Raw genomic sequence first — 20,846 nt, 5'->3', positions numbered from 1 at the left:
TGGGGTGGGGGGGCCCTATGCGCCACCACTGGGGGGGGGGGGGGGTCGCACTGCGCCACCAATGAAGCTTAATCCCACATTTATTCATATACAGGAGGCGGGAGCTGGCTGCAGGATCACATAGCCGGCTCCCGACCTCTATGAGCAGTAGCTGCGATCCGCGGCACCTGAGGAGTTAACTACCGCAGATCGCAGCTACAGCTCATAGAGGCCGGGAGCCGGCTATGTGATCCTGCAGCTCCCGCCTCCTGTATATGAATGAATGATAGATTAAGCTTCATTGGTGGAGCAGTGGCCATAGCTCCTCCCCTCCTCCTGTCCCCTGTCCTTTCATTGGCGGCAGCGGCAGCAGCAGCACAGGGGGAGGAGACACTGCTCCTTCTCCCCTGTGCTGCTGCTAAGGGGAACACGGAGAGCGCTGTCAGCAGCGCGATCTGTGTTCCCCATACACTATCGGAATATCGGCAAAATAGATGCCGATACCGATAGTGTTCAAAATCCTGAATATCGGCCGATAATATCGGTAAATCCGATAATCGGTCGATCCCTACATCATTCTTACAGTCAAAGATACCGGAGCTCAAAACTCCTGCACACTTCAGAATTCTTTTATTAAGGATTATGCTTGAAGGCAAGACACACTTGTGTAACCATTGAAGATTATCCTCCACAAATAATCTATAAATAAGAATTCAATAGTGTGCTGGAGTTCTGATCTACTCGGATTACTGGGTTGGAAACCTACAGCCAGAACCTTCACACAAGACCCACTGTGTCATGATTAGCTTGTTCCAAACTAGATCAACCTGTAAAACATTATTATAACATAAATGACCTATCAGGATTACTTGGAAAACAGGTTTGCCATAGCTTCTTTGGTTGTGTTATAAATTGAAGTTATGATGCAAATGTGAACAACACCTTAAAGGCTTTGTCTGGGAATAAATAACTATTGACTGAAGGCCCCTAGCCTACATCATCTACTGAAAGACTCATACTTGCCTGCTACCTGCCACTCCGGTCCTGTGTGCTGGCTTCCGTCCGCAGTCTTCCTAGCTTGTTTTCTTCCAGCCAAGTATGGACATGTTCATCTATGTCACTGCAGCCGATGATTGGTTCTAAGCGACTTGTCACGGCTGGAGCCAGATGACCAGGTTCATGACTGGCTGGGAAAAAACAAGCCAGGACTGAAAGATGATGGAATAGGAGCCAACGTGCAGGACCAGAACAGGAGGGGGCTGGTAAATATGAATCTTTCAGTGGACGATTTACGCTATATAGACCTTCAGTTAAAAGGGTTATGCCATTATTAATTTTAAAAATTAAAATCAGACATAACATATTAAGTGCTAATCTATTTCTAACGAAGTTAGAACCAGCCCTGTAGCTTCCCCTACTAATTGCTCCAAATTTTCTGCTAGATTTTCTCCAGTTTGGCAGCTCAGAGGGCGTGTTCTTTCTCAAAGGGCATGTAACTAAGGGCCAGTAACTGTCACAGCTTCTAACAGTAGATATGGCTTGTGGCAGTTGAAGGATGGAACTGAGCATGTGCGTCCACCTCAGTAGGTATAGCAAGGGGAAGGGGGCACCATCATAATGAAGTAAAGAGAATATTTCTCCCAACTAAAGTCTTTTTGTAAAAGAAAGTAAATTACAAAAGTAACTCGTTTTTCATTTGGAATTATATTAAAATAATGTTTAATGGTGCAACAACCACTTTAATGGTTAATTATTCCCAGAAAACCCCTTGAAAATTCCAAATAATGGCTACTTTATGTTTGAAAGTTGGCATTTTTGTGTAACTTTTCTCTTTTAAAAATAAATTAGTAATTTATGGAAGACAACGCAACATGCAGAGCTGAGCGCACAGCCAGCTAAGGAATGTCTCCTTTTCAATACCCAGAACAAGAGACAAGGCTCTAACAGACAGCAGCATTTGCCAAAGCACCAGTTTCTCTTCACCCGGAACAATGTCTCCTTTGTGTGGACAGCATTAGATGGCTCTTGGTCCCCATTCTGCAGACATAGCTATAAAGGATGCAAAGTGTCAGAAAGAAAGACTGCGGAGCCCTACAACAACTTCTCCGCATTAATGGACGCTGTTCATTTTGTGAACATGCCCTTCCAGTAGGAGGGAGATCTGTGTTTTAGTTGGAGCCTTCAGTAATGTGTGATGTCTATAAGCATAGACGGCTACAGCACATCATGGCCAAAGAATGTGGATTGGATTTGTATCATTTACAGTGGTATCGCATTGCATGAAATTATGTATAATTCATATTTGTGTTCTGCATTACACATCTTGCATATGATTACTTAGAGAAAAAATGGTATTTAGAGAAAAGATTTTATCCTTTAAAGGCCTGCAGGAACACTTTAAATATAATATATAGATATATACAGAGGCTGTCAGCAGTTTTATGCTGCCCTATCTAAACTGACCCTGATCACTTACTATTTTCCGGCCAGTGGTTTTCTTAAAATTAGCAATGAGAAGCTCAAGTTATAGAGCCCCAATATTCATGAGCTGTGCCCCCCCCCCCCCCCCCAAGGCATCATTGACAGCTTTATTCTTATACTTTATATGCAAAGAAGTATCTCCCAAGAAAGAGAGCCATTGGAAGTGGCTCCTTATGATCAAGATCTGACTTTCCAACAAGCCTTGCGATTTGACAAAGGCATATAGCCAGCCCAGATATCACTTTTAAGAGACCAGTCCTGTACTGAGACTAAATGGAAGTGCTCCATGGTATGGGGGCTTATTGGCAATGCTCCATGGGAAACCAATATGCAAAGAGGTATCTCCAAAGTGAACCATCTCACCAGCTTTCTAACAAACCTTGGGATTTGACAAGGGAGATATCTCTCTGTATATTTGTTTCCCATGGAGCATCGCCAATAAGTCTCCATACCATGGAGTACTTTCAAGTTCCTACAAATGTTTCTGATAATCTACCCATCTAAAGGTGTCACAGATCACCCGATTAATGAGCAAAACACTCATTAATCGGTTGAAATGATCAGAGGTGAAACCTCAATCACCGTGCTCAGGAACAATAAGTTTGTATGGGGATGAGCGATAGCAGCAGTCATCACTCCTGCCCCATACTGTGGAGGTGATCGCTGCATGTAAATGAGCATCACCTCAACTTAACTAGCAGCTTAAGTGGAGACAATCAGCTTTTAGTCTCCAAACAGGAGTGGTCTCTTTCAGGACCTTTCGCTAGTCCTAACATTACAATATTAGTACCTGGCAGTGTAGGGCTTTATTAGTAGTAGTCAGGGTGCTTTTTCTTTTTCAGCTTGGCTGCTCCGTTCCCCCGCTGTGCCCCCTGTTCACTTTTGCCGCCATGTATGCAAATTAGCAGCATCGGTACATGGAGGAGAAGACAGCCGGGTTTCTCAATGGTCATATTCTTCTCCCTGGCTATAAGCTGCCCAATCGCAGTGTGGAGCTTTTTTTTTCTCCCTGGCAAATCCGATTAATTAATCAGAGTAATCTACTTGTGGTAGAGGGACTGTCCCTCTACCGCCAGTATACTGCATTTTTCATATGTGATCAAATTAAAATGGCTGAGGGTCTCGTGTGTGAATATACTGGATTCATAATTCATTGTGCTGCATGCCACAGTCCTGGGTTCAGGTTCATTACTGAGAATATTCATCCACACGCTGCTACTTAGAGTAACAGCACATGCACAAGAATAAAAAAAAATTGCGAGACCCACAGCCATTTAAATGTGATCTTATAGAGAAAAATGCACTATACTGCTGGCAGAGAGACAGTGCCTCTACCACAGGTAAATTACTATAATCAACGAAGCGGTACAAACCGATTCGCCAATCGCTAGTTCAGTTACCTTTCTTCTTCCTGTAGGCTCCATTGCTGCCTTTGGTTACAAATTCATACAGAATTTTTTTTTACAGCAACAATACTTAATGCCACAAAGCAATTCAACCACCCAAAAAAGGGAAAGAATGATTCAAGTCTAGTATATAAACATTTTTCACATCTTGAATCTAAAGTTTAGTTTTTGGGACAATGTAGCACATAGGTGAAAACCATTTGAATCTTGGATACGGGAGGGGATTTTACAGTGGTTAATTTAAGCAATGCCCTAAGAGACAGTAATAACTAGATCAACAACTGAATGTAAAAAGCAATAGACATCAACATGACTAATGGTATTGAGATATTATTTAGAGTTTATTTGATCCAGGGAGCTCATCTGATTGCTCCTGTGGGATCAGAAAGGATTTATATTTCACTAATGAGGTAATACTGGCCACAATTGTCAAGGAGGTTTTGCTTTAACAAAATCACAGAACTACCAAGTCTTCCTCTGGGCCAGGGGCGTTGCTAGGTTAAAACATTTGGGGCCTGGGCCCCTGATGTTTTGTCCCTGTCCCCGAATTTCCTGCCTGCCAGATAGATACAACTGTATTGCTGTCCTCAGGGTGGCCATACATTTGAATCTAATGTACTGGAAGAGCTGAAGGACCTGTGATAACATCACAGGTCATGTGACCAGTAAAACAGGCAGTGGTTGAGAAGGACCTGCGATGATGTCACCATCATGTGACCTCTGCAGGAGAGGATGGCAGTGAAGAGGTGAAGTCCTGGGGGAAGAAGCTGCGGTGATGCCTGCTACATGAGGAGAGGTAAGTGAAGGGAGAGGCAGAGAAATGCTGGGAGTTGTGTTTATTTAACTGGGATGTATGTTAGGGCTGAAGGGAGGGATGTTATTTACAAGGAACCGTGTGCTGAAGGTAGAAGGGGAGGGTGTCATGTTATTTACATGGGACTGTATGTTGATGGTGGCTGTAGGAGGGAGTATTGTTATTTATATTGGACTGTATGTTGGAGGGGGCAGGGGGAGGGAGTGATGTTATTTACATGGGACTGTGTGTCGATGGCAGCTGTGGGAGGGAGTGTTGTTATTTAAATAGGACTGTATGTTGAAGGCCGCTGTGGGAGGGGATTATGTTATTTACATGGGACTGTATGTTGGAGGTGGCTGTTGGAGGGAGTAATGTTATTTATATGTGACTGTATGTCAGAGGGTGCTGGGGAGGCATTGATGTTATTTATATGGGACTATATGCTGATGACGGCTGTGGGAGGGAGGGAGGTTATTTATATGGGATTGAATGTTGAGGGGGCAATGTTATTTACATGGGACTGTATGTTGGAGGTGGCAGGTGGGGGGAATTATGTTTTTTACATGGGACTGAATGTTGAGGGGGTGATGTTTACATGGGATTGCATGTTGGAGGCAGCTGGGGAGGGGGTGATATTATTTACTTGGGACTGTATTTTGGTGGGGGCTGTAGATAGGGAGGTATGTTATTTACATGAGACTGTATATAGGAGGGCGCTGGAGAGATGGTGTGATGTTATTTACATGGGACTCTATGGCGGAGGGAGGGAAATAGTGTTATTTACATGGGTCTGTAAATAGCTTTATTACCACTGGGGGAACAATTGGGGGCCTTATTTCTACTGGGAGCTCTGTGAGGGTATTATTAATACTGGTGGGTTCTTCTACTAGTGGGGGCACTCTTGGGAAGCGTTATCACAGTTGGGGGCACTGTAGGGGGCAGTATTACCAATGAGGACATTCTTGTGGAGAATTATCACTGTTGGAGGCATTATATAGGGACAGTATAACTAAGGGCATTCTAGAAGGGAATTACTATTAGTGGGACTATGAGCAGTACTATTACTATGGGGGACACAAATTTTTCTTGAGGATAGTATTTGGGGTATTGGGGAGCACAGCGAGCAGCAGGATAACAGGATAACACTGTGAGGACTCAAGGTTGGGAGATGATAGAAATGTGAAGAAGCTAAGATGTCTGTGTGTCACACTCTGCAGAGACGAGGCGTGGCTGAAAGAAGTTGTACGGACCAAATGGAGAAGATGATGACAGAGTGGAAGACGTCTACATCGGAGGAGACGTCACCTGGAGGCACTGGATGTGACAGATGACCGGGGCAACTTAGAGAACTGGGTCATATTTATTGGGGCTTGGACCCCGGATCTTTTGAGACCCTAGCAACGCCCTTGCTCTGGGCCAAGTAGCTAGATCTGAGAAATGTTACATTCATCACTGTCGTTGTCAAACCTACAGTACATAACCCATACAGCACATCTGCTTCTTTTTTAAGATCCATGTCTATTACAGTCAAGTGCATTCTCAAAAACTTGCAGCGGCTCACCTTTTAAGGTCATAACTGGATAAAACCCTTGAGTAAGGCTTAGTTTCACACTATCGCTAGAGACGGAACAGCCTGCCGGATCTCTTTGCATTCCTGCATTGGCTGAAGCTTGTAACCATAATAGGGACTGGCGGAGATACAGCTGCATTCTGGAAAATATGCTGCATATCGTCTGGAAGAAAACTGCTGGGCTGATTCTCAGCATATTTGCTGGATCCCCGCCAGTCCCCATTATAGTTAATGGGACCGAAGACTTACAAGCTTTTGGCAATGCCGGAATGCAGAGCGATCCGGCAGGCTGTTTCCTGCCGGACCAACCTGCTGGATTGCTATCGCTATTGTGAAACTAGCCTTGTTGTGTTCATATCAGTTCACATAAAAAAAGTTATTTCCACTGTTGTGCCTAATTGGAAGTGGTGGAAGCACTGGATCCATTGCATGATGGCTGTAGACTGTGTCCGACTCTATTGACTATAAAGAGGGACATCAGGTTTCCGTCATGTGGCCTGTATCGCTATTTTGTCTGGCATTTTAAATAGAGCCTCCAACACAGTTGTGAACAAAGCCTAATGCGGTTGAACAGGACAGAGATACTGACAAAATAGTCGATCACCATGAATGAGAACCCTATAAGCTGAAGGTTGTATAATCTGTTTCTACATGTTGAGTTTAGCATTATTTTATCGGACATTCCTAGACATATATCACATGGACACTTACCTTGCACCCCTCACATGCACTGACTCCATAGTGATATCCTGATGACTTGTCCTGACACACAAAACAGGGTTTGTAAACTCGAGGAGGAGGGGGTGGGGATGGGGGACTCGGCACCAGCTCCTCGGAACTAGTACTCTGTGTTTCGATGGCTGTAAAACAAAAAAAGAATACAAACTCCTTAAGTGTGAGATATAAATGTAAAAGCTGAAGATAGCTTTGTGAAGGAGCAGACTGTGAACCTCCTGATTGCTCTATATGGTTTTCACCAAGCGGATGGGATGGCTTCTCTAACCTCTGCACTCAGATACTTCCACAGTAGATAAAGGCAGTGGGTGTTCTGCGTTATACTCTTCACTGTTGTTTCCAAACTTGACAACGCAAAAATTTACAACTACAGCAAGCAATCAGGGAAGCTACAATGAATAGGAAGTGGCTCGCCATGATGTTCATCCAGTCTGGACTGAAAGGAAGCAATGCTCTTTCTATATACAATGCTTATTTACTCTGCTGGACGCAGCAGGGAGTATATATTCATGGAATACACAAATTCTGCTGTGGAAAGTATATTCAATTCCTGGTAATGGCACCGATCAGGAACATCACTACAAGTTCTGTAACTAGTATCTAAAGAGGAACACTGCAGCTACACTGACGTATGAACAAGCCAAAAGGATACCAGCAGAAATTTGATTAACTAATCATGTAAATAGTGTATGCTTAGACGGTCTGGACCTGCCCCAGATTTATCACTCAGGCTGGATTATAAATATGGTACACAGAATAGGCAATTTTCTGTAACTCTATCCAACCTACTGGTTGGCTTACATTATGACAAAATTGTGGCGTAATTCTGTAAATAAATGGCGCACATTAGGACACACACCCTTCCCATAAAGCCACACCCTTTCCTTGTATCAGGCTAGGCACAGATAAGTTCTTTAAACCTAGAAGCTCCAAATTGCGCCACTGAGCCACTCAGGATTCACACGGTTTCAATGTAGCCCAGATTCTGGCACGTATTCTGCACTGAAATATGCAGCAAATGCCCGTCTCAATTTTATCAATGGGAATAAACGTTGGCAACATGCCCCTTCTTCGCAGTTTACAACCTATATATTCAGTACCAGTCAAATATTTTGACACAGCTTTACATTTTTTCATGCTTTTTTTTTTCTGCGTCTCACAAGGACATGGCCATTGGAACCAAAATTCTAAAATTTTGACTCATCAGGCCAAAGTACAGATTTCCACTGGTCTAAAGTCCATTCATTGTGTTTCTTGGCTCAAGCAATTCTCTTCTTCTTCCCCAGGAGTGGCTTCTTTTGCACCAATTTGACCATAAAGGCCTGATCCTCACAGTCGACTCTGAACAGCTTTTGCTAAAATGTGTCTGGTACTTGATCTCTGTAAAGCATTTATGTAGGCTCTAATATGAGGTGCTTTTAATTGAATTTGTTTTTGAGGCTGGTAACTCTAATGAACTTCTGCTCTGTAGCAGAGGTAACTCTGGGTCTTCCTTTCCAGGGAAGGTCCTCACGAGAGTAAGTTTCATCATAGCGTTTTATTGCTTTCAAGACTGCATGTGAGGATTACTTCAAATTTTTCAGACTGACTGTCTTTCATGTCTTAAAGTAATGATGGACTGTTCCTGTGTATTAACTTAGAGTGGCTCTTCCCAAAGAATTGCGCTAACCACTCGTGGAACTGTGTACCAATCCTACATCTGCACAGCATAACTGATAGCCTCAAACACATTATGAAGGCAAGAAATTCCACAAGTGAACTCTTGACAAGGCATACCAGATACTGACTGTATGAAAGCAGCCTTCATTGAAAAACATTCCAGGTATCTACCTCATGAAGCTGAAGTGGGAGAATGGCAAAAGTGTGTAAGGTTCCATTTAGACGAGGCCATTTTCACAACTGTTACAGTATATGGGGCCATACACATGGGCATGTTTTTAACTGACAGTACATAGCAGCCATCAGAAATAGGACATATCCTATTTTTGCCATTATGACGGCCAGATGGATCCCACTGAAATCAATGAACCTATATTTAATGGCTGTTTAGATATAATTGCCCCTGGCTAACGGCTATTAAAACTGGGTACATAAGCGGTGCGGAAGGAAAAGAGTTAAAAAAAATATATACTTATCCCTCATCTATAGCATGCATGAGAACCCTTTTTTATTTGCTGGCACTATCTCTACTGTGGGCACAACTAGGGACTGCTATTTCTACTGACACAAGTGGGGGCCATTATGTCAACTGTGGGCTAATATAGATACTGGGGATAAAACTGGGGGCCAGTATTTCTAGTGGGGCCATGACTGGGGGCCATTATTTCCACTGGGGGCTATTATATCTACTGGATGCACAACTGGAGGCTGATATATATACTGTGGGCTCAACTGGGGGGCTATGATAGATACTGTGGGCTCAACTGGGGGCTGTTATAGATACTGTGGGCTCAACTGGGGGCTGTTATAGATACTGTGGGCTCAACTGGGGGCTGTTATAGATACTGTGGGCTCAACTGGGGGCTGTTATAGATACTGTGGGCTCAACTGGGGGCTGTTATAGATACTGTGGGCTCAACTGGGGGCTGTTATAGATACTGTGGGCTCAACTGGGGGCTATTATGGATACTGGGGGTACAAATGGGGGCCATTATTTCCACTGGGGGCTATTATATCTACTGGATGCACAACTGGAGGCTGATATATATACTGTGGGTTCAACTGGGGGGCTATGATAGATACTGTGGGCTCAACTGGGGGCTGTTATAGATACTGTGGGCTCAACTGGGGGCTGTTATAGATACTGTGGGCTCAACTGGGGGCTGTTATAGATACTGTGGGCTCAACAGGGGGCTGTTATAGATACTGTGGGCTCAACTGGGGGCTGTTATAGATACTGTGGGCTCAACTGGGGGCTGTTATAGATACTGTGGGCTCAACTGGGGGCTATTATGGATACTGGGGGTACAAATGGGGGCCATTATTTCTACTGGGGGCTATGACAGATATTAGGGGCACCTTAAAACTACTGCAGACACTACAGAGGGCCATTTTTATTCTGTGGGAACTATGGGGGGCATTATTTATACTAAAGACTCTGTGGGGGTGGACTTTATTGGCATAAAAAATACTTTTTAAACACTCATGCACAAAATGTTGTAGCATGGTTCGTTTTTACGCTGCAGAGGCCAGGCCATCAGTCCCAGCAAATTCACTAACACTTACGTCTGTTTGCAGGAGTAAATGGCGAATAAAAACTACTCCAGTCAGGGGCTGGTGTCATTTTCAGTCTAGGCACACGGAATGGAGACTACATCTAATTTATGATGAGACGTGCGCCTCGTCATGAATTAGGCGCATCCTCCAGCAGTGGAGCAGCTATCAAAGACCAGACGTAAAACTCTGGGTCTTTGATAAATGACCCTTAAGGTTTACGGTTTGTTACTTTTTTCTTACTACTTAAAGGGAGACTTTCACCGAATATGACCATTACAGACCACTCAGATCAGGTTCTCCATTACTTTCCCCAGATTACTATGGTACCTTTCATATTGCAGTCCATCGCCGATTTGCCCCCAAAAAACTCTTTTATACCATATGGTAATTAGGTTCTGAAGGTGCCCAGGGGCGGCGTTCATGAGGCTGGTGCCCAGGCCCCTGGGCGCTTTGCTTACCAAACCCCTCCTCTTTTACCCCTATGGCCCGCCCTTGTTTAATCTGATTACCTCCTCCTCTCTGTCTGAAATCCCGCGTCCTCGCCGCTCCACACATTCCTGGCGCGTGCGCACTGCATTGCCCATTATGGGCAGAGGAACAGGGACTTTAAATGCGCATGTGCCAGCCTGCGCAACCCGATCCAGCTGGGGGAGGCACGGGATTTCAGACGGAGAGGAGGAGGTAATCAGATTAAACAAGGGCGGGCCAGATGGACTCCAATATGAAAGGTACCATAGTAATCTGGGGAAAGTAATGGAGAACCTGATCTGAGTGGTCTGTAATGGTCATATTCGGTAAAAGAGTCCCTTTAATTCCATATGTGTTCATGATTCATGATTTTTGTGACTTCAGTATACAATCTAGATGATAAGAAACCAAGTAAACCATGGATTGAAAAGGTGTGTCCAAACTTTTGGCTGGTAATATATATATTAGTGCTCCAGACTAAAAAAAATACCTAGTAGCCATTGGCTCCTGAACTGAAAGGAGCCAAATAAAATTTTTAGTTGCCAAATCGAAACCAAATCAAAATTTTGGTATCGTGACAAGGCTCCTCCGATCAGATCGGCGTAGGGTTGTTTCGATACCAAAATTTTTATTCGCTTTCGTCACCATAAAAAAGTATTGCAATACTCAATACCACGCCATAAAAAATAAATAAAGCCGCGTGCATTTTGCATTTTATGAAATGTTCGGCCCATAAAAGAACAGTCCTATCCTATTTTTTGGGGTGACAAAGTGACAAAAAAATGGCGAATTGCATAGGAGATATTTTTTTATAATTTAATAGTTTCGACTTTTCGGACGCAGCGCTATGTAGTACGTTTATTTATTTATTGTTTATATATTTTATATGTAAAATTGGGAAAGGGGGGATTTAAACTTAATATTTTAGGGTACTTTCACACTTGCGTTTTTCTTTTCCGGCATAGAGTTCCATCACAGGGGCTCTATACCGGAAAAGAACTGATCAGGCATATCCCCATGCATTCTGAATGGAGAGTAATCTGTTCAGGATGCATCAGGATGTCTTCAGTTCAGTCATTTTGACTGATCAGGCAAAAGATAAAACCACAGCATGCTGCGATTTTATCTCCGGCAAAAAAAAAACTGAAGACTTGCCTGAATGCCGGATCCGACATTTTTCCCCATAGGACTGTATTAGTGCCAGATCCGGCATTCAAAATACCGGAATGCCGGATCTGTCCTTCCGGTCTGCGCATGCGCAGACTGGTAAAAATGTGTAAAAAGATACAATATGGATCCGTCTGTCCGCATGACAAGCGGAGAGATGGATTCGTTCTTGCAATGCATTTGTGAGATGGATCCGCATCTGGATCCGTCTCACAAATGCTTTCAGTCACATCCAGATCGGCGGATCTGGCAGGCAGTTCCGACGACTGAACTGCTTGCCGGATCACACTGCCGCAAGTGTAACAGTAGCCTTAGTGTTTGTGTTTTTTACTTACTATTAGCCCCCTTAGGGGCTGGAACCCTTGTCCTATTCACCCTTAGGCCCCTTTCACATGGGCAAGATTTCTGCATGGGTGCAATGAGGTGAACGCATTGCACCCGCACTAAATCCAGACCCAGTCACTACTATGGGGCTGTGCACATGAGCGCTGATTTTCATGCATCACTTGTGCGTTGCGTCAAAATCGCAGCATGCTCTATGTTGTGCGTTTTTCACACAACGCAGGCCGCATAGAAGTTAATGGGGCTGCGTGGAAATCGCAAGCAAGTGCGGATGCGGTGCGATTTTCACGCATGGTTGCTAGGATGAAAGTCTATTCACTGTGTTATTTTCCCTTATAACATGGTTATAAGGGAAAATAATAGCATTCTTTAATACAGAATGCTTAGTAGAAGGTCAATTGAGGGTTAAAAAATAAAAAACTCACCTTCTCCAATTAATCGCGTAGCTGCCGGTCCCCTGTTCTTTCTTCAGGACCTGTCAAAGAACCTGTGGTGACATCACTGTGCTCATCACATGGTACATCACACGATCCATCACCATGGTAATGAACCATGTGATAAGCTCAGTGACGTCACCACAGGTCCTGAAGAAAGAACAGGAGACTGGCAGCTACGCGATCAATTGGAGGAGGTGAGTTAATGTATTCATTTTTTTGTTTTACCCTCATTGGCACTGCGTCACTAATGTTTATTATACTGGGGTGTTGGGGGGGGGGGGGGGGGCACTGCACCACCAATATTTATATGTTTATTATACTGGAGTGTTGGGTGGGGCACACTGCGCCACCAATGTTTATATGTTTATTATACTGGGGTGTTGGGGGGGGGCGCACTGTGCCACCAATGTTTATTATACTGGGGTGTTGGGGGGGGGCGCACTGTGCCACCAATTAAGATAACTGACCTGTTAATACAAATACAGGAGGCTGGTGCCGGAATCAAACACCCGACCTCTATGACAGGGAGCTGCGATCCGCTGCAGTTAACCCCTCAGGTACAGCACCTGAAGGGTTAACTGTTGCTGATCGCAGCTCCCTGTCATAGAGGTCGGGTGCAGGCTATTTGATTCCGGCACCCACCTCCTGTATTTGAATTAACAGGTCAGTTATCTTCATTGGTGGCGCAGTGGCCACAGCCCCTCCCCTCCTCCTCCTGTCTCTCTTCTTACTGGCAGTGGTGGCAGCAGCAGCAGCACAGGGGGGAGGAAGAGACTCATCCACTGCGCTCTGCGCTGCTGGGAAGAACATTGGCGGTGGGGCAGAGAACTATCATCGCCTGCGCCCCACTGCTGTATTCAACGGCAGAGCTGCGGCGGCGGGTCTAGTCGCAAATGGCGACAAGACTAAAAAGTCTTGTCGCCATTTGTAAATTCTAAGTCGCATTGGCGACCATTTTGGTCGCCATCTGGAGCCCTGTATATATATATATATATATATATATATATATATACACACACACACACACACACACACACACTGTGTATATACCAGTAAGCAGATAATATTTTCATCAGCATTAACATTATGGCATGGATTTATGGATTTTTGCTATTTTTTGTGCTGTTTTTTAATGTTTTGGAGAAAACTCTAAAAGAAACGCAGCTATAATGCCACATGTGAACAACATTCCTTACTTTTAGACAGGCAAAGTAATTTGTCAGAAGTTCTTGAGGGGACCAGAAAGAGACAGATTTAGATGGATTACTCTCAAAATAAGAAACTATTTTGGTTTAAAACCAGTATTTCTGTCAGCCGTGTAGACTGGTTCAACATATTCCATCTCACATTTAGTCCAAAGGAACAGCTTCCTAGTGCTACTCGGGAGAACACTGAACAGAAACAGCTCAGTTCTCTGCAGCTTAGACATGGCTCTACTTTGAAAACAAAATCTTATGAAATATAATTAAAATGCGTCCTCTTCTTTTCGGGTAGGAGCTGTCACCATTTTTAGAAGGCAATCAGAACATGGGTGACTATATGTAAAATAAGTAACTCCTCAGGGGTTATACAGATCTGATCTCATGCAAAAGACAATTAAGACCACAAAACAAAATCACCTCGAAATATTCTGTTTAATAATCAGGAGCACACATTAAGAAAAGAAGGTGTGATATCATTTATACTATTTGTAACAAGCCACTGAACCCTAGAATTGAAATTTCTGCACGTGTGAATTCAGCAATCTATCCAGCACTGGTATGCCTGGCCAGCGAATAAAGCGGCAGAGAGGGAACTGGTAAGCCGGAGGACCCATCAGCTCCTCAGACATAACAAAACAGGAGTAGCCTCCAATAACAATGCTGGACCTTTTTTTTTTTAGGACTTTGCATTATACTGTCCATCGATTAGACCTTGTGGAAATAGATGAATACATTAAAGAGGAGGAATAACAAAGGAAAGCCACAGAAAAGAGTTGTAGGAAAAGAACACAAATAGTCATAAAACAGATGTGTCAGAAGATGCATGATGTGTAACACAGAGATAAAGGTCTGTATGACGTCCAAACAGACTGCCGTGGATTTATGTAACCACGCCCTCGTGCTGTATTATGATATTTTAAAAAGTAGGTTACTAATTAGTGATGTAAACGAATCACTCCTGGTTGCAACCAGGATGCTAAAGAGCAATGTCACAATCAGCACAAGGACCCGGAGAACCTTGCATATCTTGTACACTTGGAATAACTTTTCCCTCGGTAACAGATAAGGATATCAGGGAGGAATTTTGTGACCACGTTAAAAAAAAAAAACAAGGCTGCAGGCCAAGAGTTTTCCTGCTGATCATAGACCCGTAAGATGATCTTTGTAATCCACAAGGGGTTTGTAGCTACAAGATTTCAATGAAGGCCTCCATTAATTCACTGGAGCCATCAGCAAGTTTCATCACTATTACAGAACCATATAACAAACTACTCGCAGAATTTCCATTCCTTTCAGTAAACAGAAGAGACCACCCAATTCTTCAAGTTCTCGAAGTCAGATTCACATAAAAGCCTTTATAATTTAAAGGGGTAGGCCACCTCAACAAAACTTTTCCAAACGGACTATAAACAGCACAACAAGTGACTTACTCATATAATGTTATAATAGAATCAGCGCCGATGTCTCCTTTTTAGAAGTTCCACCCCCTTCTTGACTGACTGATCAGGGCTCCCATCCAAAATATGATTACTTATGGAGGGGCATGTGACCAGACTTGTCCAATCAGTGGCCTCCACTGAATAACACTATGCATGGCACTGTGCGTTTGTAATACCATGCTCAGTTATTTAATGGAAAGGTCTAGTCACGTGCCTCTCCATAAGTTGCCATGCTCGGGATGAGGGCACAGTACAGTCAGTGAAGACACTGTTATGGAGAAGGACTTATGATATGAGGACATCAGTGCTGATTCTATTATAGCATCATATAAGTCACTTATAGTGCAGTTTACAACACTCTCTGGAACCATTTTGATAAGATGGCCAAGTCATTGGTCATAAAAATCTCTTAGTTATGAGTGCTGATCATCTGATTGCCAAAGGTCCACCATCAGATGCCCTCAACGATTACCTATCATCACCAGGGGAAGCTGCTGCTGGCTAAACATGGACCTGCATTGCTCAACCATGTAAATGTATGAGGCACTTTTTAAATGTGGCTTTGTTAGATGGTCGTCCCAAGAGTGACAGACCCTTCTTAGATGCCCATAAGACCTAATAAAGGATATGGAATGGGTTGTCTTCTTGAGACAACCAATATACTTTTACTCCCTTTCCTAACAACTTTGGCTTTAAATAAAACAATACATCTAAAACTGTATCATATGAGGCAAAGTAGGGATAAGAGTTAAAGCTGTGGGAGTCCAAAATCTGGGGCCCCCACCGTTAACGAGAACGCGGATCCTGTTTCCCCTGTTTAAATGCTTTGGCACTGCGGACATAGCGAGTGCTGTACTCAGCTCCAGTGGATACTGGATAACGTGTTGTTACTGGAATACCCCTTTAACCTTTGCATGAACTTAGGGAAACTTTCTGCAAATAAAAATCAGTTTATCTGAACTGAGATTTTAGTTTTTGTCGATCGGCACATTAATTTTTGCAGGGGACAGTTACAGAAATTTGTGCAACCAAATCTGCTCCATGTGGATACCCCCTCAAACAAAGCTCGTTTGCAGCCATTTCATGATTTCATTAAGGGATTGTATTAAAAGCAAGATCCTAAAATAATGGTATTATTGGTATAAAGCATCCGTCAGCAGGATTAACACCGTTCATCCAAGCATACTGCCTAGGGTTGATCCTGCTGACAATATCTTGTCTAGTGAAAATGAGTTGCAGCATTCCCTAAAAAAGAAGCCTTTTATTTCTAAAGCAAATGAGGGGTTCAGTGCCAACAGTGTAAAGATAGACAAGCTGAGGTGCAGCGAGTCCCTCATGAGATAAAGAATGGAAAAAGACAAGTGTCATTTTATATAACAGGATCAACCTCATGTTTGGTTTCAGAGGTTAATCCAGCTGAAAATGTTAGTGGAATGGAGACCTGTAGGCTTATTATAAAAGTGCCTTTACATGTAGCGGAAAAATCTGCCAGAAATTACGTCACATACAGACATCCCCCATGCTATCCTATGGTGTTGAAAAGTGACAATCACTGGAATAAGGGTACTTTCACACTAGCAGCAGGACGGATCCGACAGGCTGTTCACCGTCGGATCCGTCCTGCCGCTATTTCATCGTGCCGCCACTCCGTCCCCATTGACTATAAGCACGGCAGTGCGCTGTGAGAGGCTGCCGGACTAAAAAGTTGGACATGCAGTACTTTTAGTCCGGCGGCCTCTCGCCAAGCACTGCCGTGCTTATAGTCAATGGGGACGGAGCGGTGGTCCGGTGAAATAGCGGCAGGACGGATCCAACAGGGTGAACAGCCTGTCGGATCCGTCCTGCCGCTAGTGTGAAAGTAGCCTAACATTCTGCTGCTTAAATACTGATGCTGTACGCTCTGGATGCCATGCTCCATTGAATGAAGCTAAACCACCACCAGACACATGCTCTGCAATACAGCGACATGTGTCATGCACAGGGTTGCCAACCAAAATTTTTCTTTTTTCTGGACAACTTATCCCAAAATCACAGACGGACAAAAAAATTTACGGACAATTTGGAAAACCATAATGAATTATAAAGATGATAAGCTCAATGCACTGATAAGAACTCATTACCAGCATGTACTGTGAGCTATAAAATTATGATAATTACCACCAAAATAATCTACTCAACCACCATCAGCCTCAACAAAAATCGCAGACACCTATATTTTTTTTCTTACGGACAGAGGAAAAAAGTTTCTTTTTTTTATAGACTGTCCAGAAATCTCTGGACGGTTGGAAACCCTGGTCGTGTAACAATAAATCGCGTGACATATAGGGTACAACTACACTGCAAAATGTGTTGCGCAACATATTGCTAGCCTTTGGTGTCGCACTGCGACATGCTGCGACTACGACAGTCGCACAAAAATCCATTCATTTTTCACAGCTCCTTTGGAATGGTGGAATGGTGTTCTACTTTACAACTGTTTGATAGAACTCCCCAATACTCTTTAAAATAAGGGACAGCAATGCCTTAACAGTGGGGTTCAACAATGATTGGGGAGGCCTGGTCTACATTCAGGTGAAGTCACTTTTCATTCCGGTCTATGTGAGATATGGAAAGAGCCTGTGCCAGCGCACAGCTTGTCCTCCCCTTTTATCTGCACACATACCAAGACCTCTGGGTAGTTTCTGAAAGCGCACTGGACGTGCTGAAGGAAGCGCACTTCATGCGCACAATCTGCATTCCTTACTGTATGTGCAAGGAGTCGATTTTTCGTATCACCATCATGATGCTACGGACAGGCAGCAATCACACATGCAGTTTTCTTTTTCATTTTTAATGCAAAACACAGGAAGGATATAAAAGAGACATATATATATATATATATATATATATATATATATGGTACATACCCATGAGATGTAAACACCGCAGATTTTATGCTGCGGTTTTGCTGTACAGTAGCAGCGAAGGAGATGAGCTACAAAAAATCTCATCTACTCTTTGCAGAGAATGTCCTGCACCTGAATGCACACATGACAAGTGGTGCAGATCTGAAATCCGCAGCATGCCAGTTTATCTTGTAGATATCTGTTGCGGGTTTCACCCTTTGCACTGCAGAGGGTTACATTTGGGGCAAATCCAAAGGCATTTACATAACGAAATCCACAGCACGATCTGCCCAGTCTGGTGCGGATTTTAGCCAGATCTGCAGTGGATTAACAGATCCATATTAATTTATATAACAAAAATTCTAACTGAAAAAAGTTGCCAATGCCCTTTAATGGTCCAATTTACAAAAATGAAAACAGACACCGTATAGTACATGACAATCTCTTTCTAACAAAGCTAGAACCAGCCCTGTACCTGACATAGGTCCCGAGATCTCCCCATTCACTACTCTGCTAGATTTAGATCAAGCTCAAGGGGAGTGTTTTTTCTACTGCAGCTCAAGGGATGTGTCCTTTCTGCTGCAGCTTTATCCCTATCACAGCTCTGGAGGCAGTTAAAGGATGGAGCTGAGCATGTGCGACCATCTCACTAAGGGCTCTTTCACATCTGCGTTCTTTTCTTCTGGCATAGAGTTCCGTCATCGGGGCTCTATGCCGGAAGAATCCTGATCAGTTTTATCCTAATGCATTCTGAATGGAGAGAAATCCTTTCAGGATGCATCAGGATGTCTTCAGTTCCGGACCGGAACGTTTTTTGGCCGGAGAAAATACTGCAGCATGCTGCGCTTTTTGCTCCGGCCAAAAATCCTGAAGACTTGCCGCAAGGCCGGATCCGGAATTAATGCCCATTGAAAGGCATTGATCCGGATCCGGCCTTAAGCTAAACGTCGTTTCGGCGCATTGCCGGATCCGACGTTTAGCTTTTTCTGAATGGTTACCATGGCTGCCGGGACGCTAAAGTCCTGGCAGCCATGGTAAAGTGTAGTGGGGAGCGGGAGAGCAGCATACTTACCGTCCGTGCGGCTCCCCGGGCGCTCCAGAGTGACGTCAGGGCGCCCCAAGCGCATGGATCACGTGATCGCATGGACACGTCATCCATGCGCATGGGGCGCTCTGACGTCATTCTGGAGCGCCCCGGGAGCCGCACGGACTGTAAGTATACTGCTCCCCCGCTCCCCACTACTACTATGGCAACCAGGACTTTAATAGCGTCCTGGCTGCCATAGTAACACTGAACGCATTTTGAAGACGGATCCGTCTTCAAATGCTTTCAGTTCACTTGCGTTTTTCCGGATCCGGCGTGTAATTCCGGCAAGTGGATACTCCGGATCCAGACAACACAAGTGTGAAAGAGGCCTTAAGCTGGGCAAAGAAATAAAAATAAAAATCAACCAGCAGGTTGCGCTATACAGATACATTGTATTGAATAACTCAGTGGCTATTACTTGCAATAACAAAATAATTCAGATCCAGGCACTGGTTTGACAACTGTAGAATATTTTTCATGGGGCAACCCCTTTAAGATTTTCTTTTTCCAATAAATACTATTTTTAGCTCGTAGAAGTCAATATGCTGAAATTAAAAATGTTCCTTGATTGTATAGTTCACATGTGCATTTGTGCTTTATTTTTTACCCCCAAATATTTATCCTTTAAAGGGGTTATCCCCGAAATTTTGTTAACTACATATCCCTTTTTCTCTGGATCACAGAGGTTCCCAGCAGTTGGACCTCCCGCAATCTGTTATTTATCACTTATCTCTTTTAGGTGCTGCCACAAGTTTATTGCAGTGTTTTTTCACAAATGTGCTTATTGCTGTGGTTTTTTTTACGAACCGCTCTATATGTTAACGCGAAATATTGAAGCACAGGATAAGCATTTTTTTTTACATTTTCACATTGCCTTCTTTATAGGGAAAAAAACGCCATGAAGAAAACACAAGTGGTAAGATACACTGTGTGCGAAAAAAGGCCAGAAAAAAAGAACCAATAGCGAAAAAAGCGCCAAAACTACGGGTGGTAAAAAAAATTGAAAAAAAAAAACACAAAAAAAACTGGCACCAAAAAAACAAAAAAAAAAAAAAAAAAAACAGCGCCAAAGTCAAGGGTGAGGAGACCCCAATCACACCCTGCATGTTATGCACGGATTTTCATATGGAAAATCCAGAGAATAAGTACCAGGTAAATAGATACACAGTGTAGAACTTTTCCGCGCATAAATTGACTTATATTGCGGATTTTCTGTGTTAATTGTTTTGGTGCAGATTTCACACCCCTTACAAAGCAATCAGAGTCAAAATCCGTGACAAATCCACATGTAACACGTGTGTATTCGATGCAGAAACTCAGCGAAAACACATGAATATCTACAAAAAGTACAATGCTGTGTGCATGAAACAAAACAAAGAAAAAAGCAGCACAAATTGTAAAAAAAAAGAAAAAAGGAAATATTGTGCATCCATAGATCCGCATTTTCATGCACAATTGTGAATGAAGACTTAAAGGATAACTGTCATATTTGTTTTATTTGCTAGTTTATTAGCGCTAGGCATGTATACCTGAGTTAGCCTGTCAATGATTGCCAAAAGATCTGTAATTACCTTATAATAACAGCTTTCATTAATGTCTCCTGTCCCTTTCCACTGCTCCCTTAAAAGACTGCATT

General features: G+C 43.3%; 1 protein-coding gene across 3 annotated transcripts in view; it reads right to left on the bottom strand.

Moving 5' to 3' along the window:
• The window catches only part of RARB (retinoic acid receptor beta), a 200,822-nt gene that overhangs the window by 160,586 nt on the left and 19,390 nt on the right, over positions 1–20,846 (bottom strand). For 2 of the 3 annotated variants that reach the window (XM_044293066.1, XM_044293065.1), the window contains exon 2: positions 6,944–7,092. The exons of the other annotated variant lie outside the window; for it this stretch is intronic. In XM_044293066.1, the coding sequence (XP_044149001.1) occupies positions 6,944–7,092 (149 nt within the window). The remainder of the gene's footprint in view (positions 1–6,943; positions 7,093–20,846) is intronic. 3 annotated transcript variants of the gene reach the window in all.

Source organism: Bufo gargarizans, chromosome 5 (assembly GCF_014858855.1).
Source record: "Bufo gargarizans isolate SCDJY-AF-19 chromosome 5, ASM1485885v1, whole genome shotgun sequence".
NCBI classification, from domain to species: Eukaryota; Metazoa; Chordata; class Amphibia; order Anura; family Bufonidae; genus Bufo; species Bufo gargarizans.
Note: the sequence above shows the minus strand (reverse complement) of the source record. Positions and strands in the feature narration are given on the sequence as shown.